This window comes from Equus asinus, chromosome 2, assembly GCF_041296235.1.
Source record: "Equus asinus isolate D_3611 breed Donkey chromosome 2, EquAss-T2T_v2, whole genome shotgun sequence".
NCBI classification, from domain to species: Eukaryota; Metazoa; Chordata; class Mammalia; order Perissodactyla; family Equidae; genus Equus; species Equus asinus.
In genome coordinates, this window is record NC_091791.1 from 93,420,980 (window position 1) to 93,434,037 (window position 13,058).

At 41.8% G+C, this 13,058-nt stretch overlaps 1 protein-coding gene across 7 annotated transcripts in view; it reads right to left on the bottom strand.

Moving 5' to 3' along the window:
- Positions 1-13,058, bottom strand: part of NRG3 (neuregulin 3) — a 1,008,158-nt gene that overhangs the window by 222,982 nt on the left and 772,118 nt on the right. For all 7 annotated transcript variants that reach the window (XM_044760110.2, XM_044760104.2, XM_044760099.2 and 4 more), the window contains exon 3: positions 7,094-7,167. In XM_044760110.2, the coding sequence (XP_044616045.2) occupies positions 7,094-7,167 (74 nt within the window). The remainder of the gene's footprint in view (positions 1-7,093; positions 7,168-13,058) is intronic.

Sequence of the window (13,058 nt, forward strand, 5' to 3'; positions counted from 1 at the left end):
TTTATCTTCCTAGTGTTCTAGAAATGGTGTGCAATGGCATGTTTAATTGGTTATGTGTTCTGTACAATTTAAAAGGGTAGACTTGAAGATATTAGCAATCGAATATACGAAAATGCCACAGACCTGATATTATTAATGGACTTTATGAGATAAATAGAGGCATGGTCAAAATCTGATGACTATTACTCCTCTTTCAAGACTAGAAAAGTAGTAATGAGTTACAGATATTACATATTAATCCATTCTGCACAGAACATTTTTATGGCTACTGGAAGACAGAGTAACGTAAAAGATAAATATTCTGAGTAGATTCCAGTTGGAAGACACCCCCTCTCATTGGTATGGAGTAAAGAACCAAGAGCAAGTGATAATTAGTTTATGCTTTCTGCCCTCAAGAATCATATGTTTCTCCAACTAATTTATCAATTGAAATTTCCTTCCCAGGACCATGTCGCTCACCTCCAAGGAGAGTCCTTCACACTCTAGTCTAAATGACACTTGTAAAGTTGGGCAGTGTGCAGCCTGTGCAACCTGTGCAAAGCCACAGAACTCCGTGTGAAAAGCTCACCACAATGCTCCTGTTTGAGAAGCCCATATCTCTCCTTCCACTTTATGTGAAGTTTCACTGACCCCACTGTTGTGATATTTCCTTAAGCTGTCTTACCTTTAATGTGTGTTCTTATTTGTACTTGTTTTGTACATTTTTTCTTGCCTCTATGCAATGAAGATATTTGAGGTCAGGTAATATGTCTCGTGCTTTTTAATCCCTGGCAGCACTTGTCTCTGTGCCTTGTACACTGTGTAGTTGTAAAGGCAATAATAACAGTTATACAACCAGAAGAATGACCATAATAGTAACCATTTGTTGGGCTCTCACCAGGTGCCAACCACAAAGGGCTCTGAATGGGTTATTTTATTTAATCCTCACAATAACTGTATACATTAGAGACTATTAATATCTTATTTTATAAAGAAGAAAACCAGAATCCATCAAGGTTAAGCAACTCATCCTTTCTCAAACTATTAGTCAGATTTTGAATGAATGAGTGAAAAATTATTTCTCTCTCTTGCAGACAGTGCATTCTTTGGAGCCTAGAAGTCAATCTAAATAAATACTGTTTACTAGACTTTGAGTTTATTGATGGTAGGATCCTTAATTATTATTATTTGAATTCACAGCATGCATACTTTATATGCACATAAGTACTTGGGGAATAAATGAGTGAATGAATAATAAGACACATTATTTCAGGGGCTGGCCCTGTGGCGCAGTGGTTAAGTTTGCAAGCTCCGCTTTGGTGGCCTGGGGTTCACCTGTTTGGATTCCAGGCACAGACCTATGCACTGCTCATCAAGCCATGCTGTGGCAGCATCCCACATAAAATAGAGGAAGATTGGCACAGATGTTAGTTCAGGGCAAACTCCCCCCCTCAGCAAAAAAGATATATTATTTCAGCTGTGCATTTGACCCCACTTCTCAATGGCTTAGAGGAACAGCCTGCTCTATACTAAGGGTTATTTTCTTCTTTTAACCACGATGGGCCAGGGATCCTTCTACAGGTAGAGAAACTGAGGCTCAGTTACACTGATTTGCCCGAGGCCACATTGCTAAGAGCAAGTGATCACAGGATTAGAACAAAGACCCTTTAACTCCTAATTCCGAGCAGCTTTGGTTGCACTCTTCCATCTAATTGTTGACACATGGAATGCATTTCTATGTATTGAGCGAAATCGAGAAAGGCAAGTGTGGAGCATGGGTCTCTGTGGGAAGCTCCCTGCTGATACTCTTCAAGAAAACTTTCTGCGACTGCTTAGCCAACTCCTGCCCAGGCTCTCAGGCCCCACTTTGGTTCTTCGAGGCTGCTCTCAAGTTTCCTTCTCCCTCCCTGTGCCCTGCATGGCAAAGGAGCACCAGTGTGCCCTGAGCTTAATGGTCTGGGCACTGGGGGAGTGATGACTCAGTGGACTTCCTGGTACACAGAGAAGGAGACCTATTGCCCTCAAGACTGACGAGTTCGTTGTCTCTGCAAACCACTCAGAAGTGGGCTGTGTTGACTGGCTCACTGTGTGATGCCCCCTCTTGAGCTAGAACCAAATGCGATGGCAACTTTGCTTTTTGGATTCACAAAGTGATTATTCCTGGAAAGTTGGGACACTCAAGTTTTGGAGTGATAGGAAGTCTAAACCCTTGTCATCTTTTCTGCTAGCTTTCGTCTGAACCACACCCAGACCAGGCTCCTGGCATATTATAGGGCACTCTGAGGGCAGAGCCTGGGTTCAGAGATCCAAAGGAACAGAAGTGTGAATGGCCCAAGATGGAGTCACTCATGCTAAGCCCCATATCAGCAAACTAAAACTTAACTGAGCTTCTGTGCTCAACTTCCCCAGATAAGGAAGGCCAACCAGTCAGCACTTGCCTGCTCAGCACAGGTTACCTAACCCGGCTCCAAGACTTCCCTTTGCTCCACATAAGGAAAGTAACCTGCTTTAACCAATCGGCAAATGCGCAGGATAACTTCCTTTTCTCTGCTCACTTTGGTTTATAAAAATCTCTCACCTTGGACAGCTCTTCGAAACATCTTTCTATCTGCTAGATTGGATGCTGCCCGATTCATGAATTGCTGAATGAAAGCACACTAGATCAGTAATAGTCGGTGGAAAATGTTCTCTTAATAGTTTATATGGACTAGAGGTAGAAGTTAGCCTCCACTCTCCCACGGTGGAGACTGGATGACCCTGAGAGTTTAAGCTGTACAAGCCCCACGCCAAAGCTTGGGCCTGCAGACTTGTCACCTGCCACCAGCCATGGGGACACTGGGTGTTGGACAGGAAGTCACGACGAGGTCTGGGACTGGCTGCCTCTGGCTGCGTGTGAGGAGGAGGACCCTCAACACAGATGGATGTCTCCTCCACCCGCCCATCCTTTGATACTGCCCTGAATCCATTCTCTGGAGCTTCTCTCAGGCTTCACTGGCCAGTGATGAGCTCAGGATCTTGATGATAACTCAGGTTGGCACGTGCTCCTAAGAGAGGAGACCCAGGAAAATATCCTTGGGCCAGCTCATGGCTCTTCAGTTGCTCTAGCTCTGCTTCAAGGCTGGAGAGGGTGGGGATGGGTGGTAAGGAAGAGAGGACAGGACAGGAGCCTACTGGTTGATCCTGTGTTTGTGGGGAAAAGGGACTAGTCTTAAACTACGTTAGAAATCCTCAAGAAGCTTGTGGGGGCTTCGTGGAAGCTGACTGCTGCTGTCCATGGGTAGGGCTGGCAGAAGCCGGAGGCAGGGTGCAGGGCTCTGCTCTTCAGGAATGCCAACTCAGATGGTGCTGGCTCCTGTGTAGAAGGTCACATCCTCTCCATCCTGACCAAAGTCCCTTCTTCTCATTGCCTTCCTTCTGAAGCCCCTACTACTCATCCTTGTGATGGGAATGTGGCTTCTGTACATTGAGTCCATTTGAGGGTTTAATGAACCTGATAGCTACATGCATTAGATATTTTTTCAAAAACTGACATAAAGGCACTTTATAAGTTTGATTCTTATGAGGATACAAGTCTTCCTGAGTGGAGTTAACTACAGGTTCTCTGCGGGTGGGGTGGGGAATGAATTTTTGGAATAGCAGGTCTGAGAATCCAGCATGGGGTCACACTGAAGACACTGGTCATAACAGCTATTGAGCAGAGCTCTCACAGTGACATCCTGGCTTCATTTCCCCAAATGCAGATGATTTGAGATTTTATTTATTCTTTTAAATTAATTGACAAAGGTGCACCCTTCTGATCAACTCTGCATTGCCTGGGGGAGAATAAAACAGCCAAGGCTTCTAGCCCCCCGTTACCTGGAATTTCACCAAAGAGAACATGCATTGGAGGAAGGAACCGGGAAGGAGAGGGAAGTGGGGAGAGGAGGCAAAGCAGAGGGAGGGCGTTAGACAGAAGCTTATTTCCCGAGCATAGAGTCATTCCAGAGATATCATGAGCAGCAAATTAAGCGATCCTTCAGCAAGAATTTTGACAAGGAAATTTCATTAGGGATTTGACTCTCCCTGGAAGCTCAAGTTGCTGCATTAAGATATGAAAATTGTGCAAATATTGTTCCTTAGAATAATGTTGGCTGCAGTTCACTGAGTTTCAATCACTGAAATTTAGAGTGATAAATGTCACATTGGAAATAACTAGAGGAATGAGGGGTCTAGCGAAGGGAGGGGAGAGCTCGCCGGGTGGAGCCGTGGCCCTGGAGTCGTTTAGATGGGAAGTTAGACGCCAGCATTAACTAGCTGTGTGACCTTGAGCAAGTTGATCTAGCATCTCTGAGGCCTAATTTCTTCATCCATAAAATGTGAGCAATTGCCAGCAACTCTCTGCTAGACTGTGATTGTGAGGGTTTCACGCAAGACTTCAGATACAGCCCTTTGGCACAGTGCCCGGCACAGGTAAAATCTAAACCTGTGATTGCCTCATTGGGGTGATGCGTGAGGGAAGTAGGCTAATGTTTATCTGGCACTGACTCCTTGTCAATCTTGATAGGTATCATTGTTGCCATTATTCAGATGAAAAGCCAGAGGCTCAGTGGCCAAATGCATCTGCCAAGGTCACAAGAGTAAATGTTCTCACCCAAATGGTGCCCATGCTTATGTATACACAGACTTTTCTCCCTCCATAGATTTTGGGGGCCTCAGAGCCTAAATCCTGTTTGGACAACTTTGTGCTAACAGAACCTAACTGATTAGATGGCCCCCTTTGCGGCTGCTCAGAAAATATTTGTGGAATGAATTAATGATTGCATAAATAAATGGATGCAACCATGGGTAAATGGAAGATATGATGCTTTCCCCATCTTCCCATTTAAACTGTGTCTCAGGGACTCATCCATAAGCTTCTCAACATTTATTTTATTTTTTTATTTCAAGGCATTATGATATTTTGATTCACATAATGACGTGCCATTTTACAGAAAACAGGAGAAAAAGGGGAAAAAATTCATATACTTCCATAGCCCAAGTACTAAAAGTCCCCTTTAGCACTTTAGTATATGGGTTTTTTTTTACATTTGCACCAAAGGATGTTCCTATTACAATCTTAAATGAAAATAATTTTCCACCTTGCTGTTTTACTCTATAGGAATATTTCATACAGCTATTATTTTAATGATAATTGATTAAAACATGATAGATGTGCCATATGCTATTTTACATAAACATAATCTTATTGTTGGTTTTTAGAATGTGTCCATTTTTTCACCATCATAAATATTGTTGCACTAAATATTTTATACACTTGACATCTAGGTGTTCAGCGTTAGTGACTCTAACCACAGGATCATTTTTCTTTGAGGAGCACACAGTTCTTACGGTGGGCCTCACCCTCAACTTCTGCAGTGATAGACCATGATATTCAGTTGGAGGGCAAGGGTGCAATCAAATTGTTTAAAGGCAGATGATTTTACCCATTTTGTACCATATGCAGCCGGGTCCCAGTACCCTGTACTTGATAGATATTCCACAGCTATAGACGAAGAGAAAACGGAATGAAGGAAGGAAAGAAGGCAGGGAGGGAGGGAGGGAGAGAGAAAGCATAAAGGGAAGAAAGAAAATAATGAAGAAAAAGACGGAAGGGAAGGGGAAAATTGAAGGAAGGAAAGAGAGAGGAAGAAAGAAAAACAAAGAGAGAAACTAGGTACATCAGATAAATTGAAAAAAGAAAGAAAGGGAAAAAAGAAACTATTGAACCCATTCTTCTTTGTCAGCTTTCTAATATTCCAAATACATGTCTTCAGCCACAACCACACCATTCAAACATCAGCTTAGCAAGGGGCCAAAATGACAAGATGAAAAAGATACAACACACTCCAGTAAAGGCCCCTATCTGGGTAATTCTTAGAGACCAGTGCCTCACATTTCAGAGAACGGAGATAATCCATGGCTAGTCTGGTTGTTAGCTATTAGGTCATCTTCACTTTTCTCAAGGAGAGCTAAATTTGCAAAGAAAAGACTGGTTAACACTGTATGGTGGCTTGCCTTGTCAACATAAAACCCAATCAAATTAAATTATATTAAACTTTTCCTTTTTTAAACAAAACTTTGCATTTACTTGTGGAAGTCTAGCTAGACAGGGGAAAAATGAAACGCACATTTTGAAAAGATGTTGAAAGATGCCTAGACATGTTCATTATGCAGCCACGTGCACACTCAGATGCAGGGCAGCCTCTGTCTGTTGTCAATACACGACGTTTTGCTAAACTTTGTGTTATGTATGCTTGGTATTTAGAAAACCATAACACTGCCTTTATGGTTTAGAAATGCCTGTCATTATCCTCACCGAACTAAATTGCTGATTCAATAAAATTCCCCTTTCCTTAGTGGGGATTCAATTGTAGCTGTCATTGAAAGAGCAGAAGATTACTTACAGATAAAGTAAACATTTCACATTTGACCAGAATTAGGCATATTAGTATAGAATGCTACTTTTTACTCCATATAGAAGCAGAAACTAATGACTAGCAATATTTCTTAGTGGCAAATTGTCTCATGAATGGAAAAAGAAATAATTTGTCGTTAGTAACGTAATTGCTGATATGCAAATAGCATTGCTAAAAATGCGGTTTGCGACGTTTGTTTGAAAACATATAAATTGACATGCATATTTCCTTACTTCAGTAAGGTAAAGGTTAATAGGTTTAATATTATCTCAAATTACCAACTAGACGGTAAGAACCAATATGATATGGTAGTTTCTATAACATTCTTTTGGATAAATAATAAATTCTTTCATTTATCTGTATCCTTGCTTTTGTAATCGGGTGGGGGAGGGGGAGCCTGAAAGCTAACGGAGCAGGATTTCCTGGAGTCTCCAGCTTAGGTTAGTGATGGAGCTGAATCTGGACACCAGCCCCATCGCTGGAGAAGACCTAGACCCAGAGTGAATTGAGTTGGTGTTGAGCAATCTGTGAACTCCAACTTGTGCCACCAGTTTCCACCCTTGGCATCTTTCAGAAACACATGACTGACGTTCAGCCTTCAGCTGAGCTAGCAACCATCGCTCAGAGTAAGGGCTGCCTATACACTGTGTTCAGAGAGAGAAGAAAAGTGCTTGACCTACTTGGATCCGATAAGATGGAATCAGTTTTCGGCAGAAATTGATCACAACGGACTCCCTGGTAGCCTTCTTTGCACCTGAGGAAAGGGGACAAATGACAAACATACACATGTGGTTGTGAAAGATTCAAGATTTCAGCAAGCAGAATAGTCACTAATTACAGAAAGGTGAGAACAGTGCGATCATGCTTTTGTACAATTTGGCTAGGTCTGTTCCTAACACCAACAGGCAGACTTCAAAGTCTATTTCTGTGCAAAGAGCCAGCACTGCTTTGCTTTTTAGATTTTACATGTAAGACCTAACAAGGAAATTGAGGAGCATTTTAAGATGCCCCTCACCGCAATCTGAGTGATGGTTATCCTCAGATTATAATTCTGGATACAAGTACACTTTGCGTTATGCAACACACTACTCTCCTGCAAATGCCTTTCAGAAGCATCATATTGCAAGTGTCATTTTTCTAATTAAAAAGCATTTTCTAATGTAACTGGTCAAATATCATCAGTAGATCTTGGCTACTGTTTATTTATTTAGTTTGTGCTTTATTCGTTTGCTCATTAGTTAATTTCCCTTTTTTTTTTTTTACTTAGTTATTCTTCAAGTCACTGTCACCTAACCTCTTGGCCAGAAATAACAGCATTTATTTCAGATCCGGCAAGATCTGAAAGGCACCTATCTCTGTGTGCAAGGTCTCCGTGCATTTTCTCTAAACGCACATCTTTCTCTTTTATATTCAGCAAACATATGCAAACTGCCTGCTTTTCCTTAGGCATCCAACAAGGCAGCTTTCCTGAGGCTGGCATGATTCAGAGGTGAGGAATCTGGCTGGGAGCACTGCAGTGAGGCGCCTCGCCTGAGCCTTGCCGGTCCTCTGTGGAGTCTTCACATGGCTCTATCAGTCAGGGCTGCTCCTGACCCAGCTGGCAGTTGCAGGACCAAATGCAGCGAGGCCCCAGTGCATGCTCTGAACAGTCTCAGTGAGAGGGGAGATGCATTTAGTAGTCGGCCTGAAGCTTAATCTGTCATGCTCCAGTTAAGCAGGAAGCATCCATTGTTGCCTGTGGGATGAATCTGTCGAAATGGTGCTGCTGGGGTAAAAAATCAGATTTAGAAAACAATCCTCTGGTTGTCCGAAATCTGTGAAATCGACAGAAGAATTCAAAGAGATCGCTCCGTCAGAGAGGGGAGCCGTGAATTCCTTCTGCAGTCTATGCTTTGTTTTCTGAGTGTGATAAACTATTAGATAGGGCCTGTTGCAAGTGCAGCAGCAACACTGAAAGCATCTGGGTAATTATTCTCCCTCTCGTTATGAGCCAAATGGAAATTCAGGTAATCGGGCACCTCTCTTGAGCACCTTTTAAGCGGGGCACACTGGAGTGTATTTGGCTTTTTTCCTCGTAGACTGAGAACAAAGACTTCTGATATATGGATACTGCAGATACCCAACAGGTTTAAGCAGCCACATATTTTCATAAGCTTTTTGGAAATTCACTTATTGCATTGGAATTAAAGCAGGCACATCAGTGGTCTATAACGGCAAAAAGTCAGAACAGACTTAGGACCGAAGCACATCTGTGGTGAAAAAGTAAATTCCCGTTCTCTGAGAGCAGCCCTTGTGTAGTTGGTATGGCCTTTATTCAGAATTACCTGAAGCTCAGTGCTCTCATTCTCATTTCCCTGTCGCAATGCGCTCTGTGCTGGTTGTGTTATAATCTGCGTTAATTTTTTGGAGGTTTTTATTTTCAACAAATGTGGGAGATTTTAAGCATACTTTCCTCTTTGTATCTTCTTTTAATATGAAAATGGTGTCCCACAGAGACAGCTGCTTTTAAGGGGAAGTGCTTTTTCTGTTTTGTTTTGCTTTATAAAGGTTCTTCATAACTTAAAATACATGATTCCATTGGCGTGTGGAAAAGAAAATAAGGAAAGATGTTTGAAATTGTTCTCATCTCAAACTGATTTTCCATGAGTTTGAGCCCACTGGGAAGTTATCAGGCCTTATGGAGTATCAGGAAAATTGCACAGGGAGTGTCTTCCTCCTGCCTTCATAGCTGTGTGCTGTGGATAATAGAGTGTGATGACATTGCGCCAGTCCAGCCCAAGTTAGGAAAGCCGCCAGAGGCTTGTGATGGGGTCTGCAGCAAACCCAGCTCCTTTGCTAAGCAGGCAGTGTCCTTGCTAATTGGTGCTGGGTTTTAAGAATGACAAAGTAAAATTTCCATTTAAAAATCACACGTATGTCACCTTGATAAGTTCAGACCCATCCAAACGTGAAGACGCAATGTGGCCAGCAGGTAATGCCAATGAGGCCGATTGAATTTATGACAATATTGCAGAATGAGACAAAGAATAAAAGGTTCCAGATGCACTTGTATTAAATAGATCAAGTTTGGCGAATCTGCTGACGTCTTTTGAGAAATAACATTGCATGTTTGTTTTGGTTTTGGTTAGTGTTGGGGGCGGGGGTTGAGAACATTTCTTAAGAGTTTTGTTTTAGAAAGATAAAGAGAAATTCATAAACTAGAAACTTCTTTCTGTTTGTCCATCTTAAGGAAGCATGACAGAATTCGTAAAATTTAAAAAGTACATGTGTAATCTTTACTGGTAACTACAAGTCCCCCCCCCCAAAAAAAGCACAAATCTCATACTTTACCCAGGTTAATATTTTATTATTTTTCTACTCTGCATTGCTTTCAAAACTGCACTCAATTTGCCCATTCCCTGGTCTCTGAATTCCTTTACCCCTGAGAAGTCTTGCATCACAGTGATTTTATTAAAAGTTGCAGTGATCCTGGGGAGGGGTTTTACAGGTAGGTTTTGAGTCTACAATTGGAGGGCCAGAGAGCGGGGAGCAGTGTTAGGGTGGGACATACAGCCAAGGTTGACCAACAACTGTGTAAAGAAAATAGGAGAATTATTATCAACAGTGAAACAACCCCAAAGCAAACTCCAGTCTGCAAGAGCTAAGAAAGGTTATTCTGAAAAAAAAATTAGTCTTAAACTCTGTGTGTTTATCTGTTCTGAGGTGAAAGAGTTGTCACTTCAAAAACCAGTGAGATCTTGACCATGTTGTTTGTGTTGTTTATTTCCAAACTTAAAAGGCAGAGTGGAGGAGACGTAGCTGAAGAGGAGGGAAGGTGAGAAGTTGAAGGGGGACCTGCAGTGGGGTGACCCTGAACACGAGAGATTGGCCCCTGGCAATGACGTCGGGGCAAGAGCTTGGAGACTCAGAGCCCAATCTAATAGGTCAGCAAAGTCTCTCTCTTCTGGCGAGCCTGAGGGCCAAATCACAAACCGGGGCCTCCCTTTCCATGGGAAGAGGGCCACCTGCGTGGTTTCCAGTGCAAGCATCACGTTTTCTACTCCTTACATCCTTCTGACATGGCACTCACTCCCCTCCCACTTGTTCAACTGCACCTAAAATAACAAGCCACCCCTTCTGTTCATTTTTCCTCTTCTGCATTGTCCCTAAGGAAAAGCCCAGTTTTAGCGAAAAGTTTTAAAAGGGAATCCTTGGGCAAAAGAGAAGAAGAGAGTAATAATGACAAAGGTGAGAAGATACAAAATGCATGATTGTTGGCTAGAACTGAATCCCTGTTCCGTCCGGTACAATAAAGCAGAAGCAGTTGACACATCACCCAGCCTGGATGTGGAGGACCCCAAGGAAGACACTTCTGTAACGGGCAGGTCATTTGCTAATGTTCACAGAAATTGGCATCCTTTGGTTAGCTAAAAGGGATTACCAAGGCCATCAAACCTCACTGTTAACTTCAAACCATTCCCATCTCTCCTCTTACAATAGACAAATGCCATTTCATTTCTTTGAGCCCATTTCCTGAATGACGAGAAAGTTAGAGCTAACAATATTAGGGACTTTGGGAAAAAATTGAAGAACTTTCTCTTCTGACTAACAGCCTCCCTACATTTCCAGATTATTCTTTAATTTCTCCCTCTTCCTCCTGTTAGGAAACTAAAACAAAACAAAAACAAATAACACAAAAGCTGCTCCATTGAGGGGACTGTGCTGTTAGTCCTCATCTGTTGATTCCCTGGGCATTTACTCACTAACGGAAGGTGTTCACTCCCTTCCTCTCCATTCCTGCTCTCTCCTCATTGTCAGGGTCTTGATTACCCACGCGGAAGGCCCAGCTGACACATGGTCTCTTAGCATACGTCTCCGTCCTCTGGTTACGAGTGTTGACTTTATATTCTTGCTTCTCCACTTAGTATTTGGAGGGGATGGAATTTAGGCAAATTATTTAATATCTCTGCTCCCCAATTTCAACCCAAAGAACATGGGGATGATATCAGGAAGGAGAAAAATGAACAAGCACACATGGTTGATATTATCCACATGCATTTTGGCCATTTTTATGCATAAAAACCTTATATATACAGCATATCTGCAAAAATGCATTTTGCATAATTTACAGAGAGAAATGTATGAAGGATAAAAAAGCGTTAAACCTTTACTTCAGTCCCTGTGTGGTGCCTGGTCTCAGTACATATTCTGGAGAAGATATACATGCTTCCTTCCTGGAACCTTAATTTTAGACATAATATTTAAACTAACAGAAATCAATTAACTTCCAAGGGAAATGGTGGTGAGCTGTATGGTTTGTTTCCTGACTGTGTCAACGTTTATTCATAGACAAAAAGGCACTTCTTCTTTGATGGTACAGGAAAATAGACACTTTGTCAGTGATATACAAGCCTGCCAATTTAAGGGGCCTATTAAACGCTGGTTTGAAAAAGGAATAATTCCTCCAGCTATTCTTCTCTATCTCCTGCCCATTCTCTTCAGCCTCAATTTCAGCCGTCAGTTGAGAAGAATGGAAAGATCATCAGGATTTAAACTTTACATTTTAGAAGCAAAGCGGTTTAGCACACTGCCTGGTTTTAGATTCTGGATTGGCTGCTTATTGGCTCCTTAGCCTTCCTGTGCCTCCTTTTCTTCATCTGTAAAATGGACATCATCATAGCAGCTCCCACGTAGGATTATTACGAGGAATAAATTATATAAGACCTGTGGTTCATGGTAAGTACTCAATAAATGTTATTTTTTCCTATTCTTTGAATTTAGAATCATCGTTCCGGCTCCTCAAGTCAAGAAATGGAGGTTCAGAAAGGTTAAGTATCTTACCCCAAAATCACAATGCTGGTAAGGATTTAAACTATAAGCAAACTCAACTGGGGTTGACTTTCAAGTCTTTGCTGGATCAGTGTCACTTTCTGACATTCTTCACGGAAACTCAGTGGTTACATAAATCTCCATACAGCCAGCTACCTTTCCCAAGAATAGTATTTGAAAATATGGCCCAAATATCATGCACTGAAGCCATGATTTATAGTAAGAAAGAAAGGCCTAGATTTGTAAGTTATTATCCCATCTCAAAACGTTCTTAAGCAAACCATGTCACAGATACTGATTTAAAGGCAAACTTCCCAAGCTTCATGTTAATTTACAGCGCAATCACCAACTAGGGATGGGAAGACTTTTTAGGAGCACTGCTATTAAAGAATGATAATGACATTCCTCATTTCAGAGTGTCTTCAGTTAAAATACAAAAACAGAAACATAACAACAAACAGAAACATGGAGGATGGAGTATCAGTGAGGCAGGTGAATTGCCCAGCATTGAGGAGATGGGGAGCACATGAGCCAGAATTCCAAACCAGGTTACGATCTGAGCGTAAAGTTTGTGCTGGTGGACCAGAAACTTTCCAGCTAGGGGTCTGCAGTCTAGTGTTACTGTCTCAAAAGTTATTAATGGTATTAGAACAAATTCTCTTCCCCGCCGTTCACTTCTGAAGCTCATATCTAGGTCTGGCTATGCAGAATATTGTGACACTGATTAAAGTCTAAGCTTTCTTTGGCTGAATTGAGAGTTTAATTACGTGGTCTTATTTAAAATGAGCACTAATTAAGACAGCAAGATCTTTAAGTTAACCAATTGGAATGAAAATT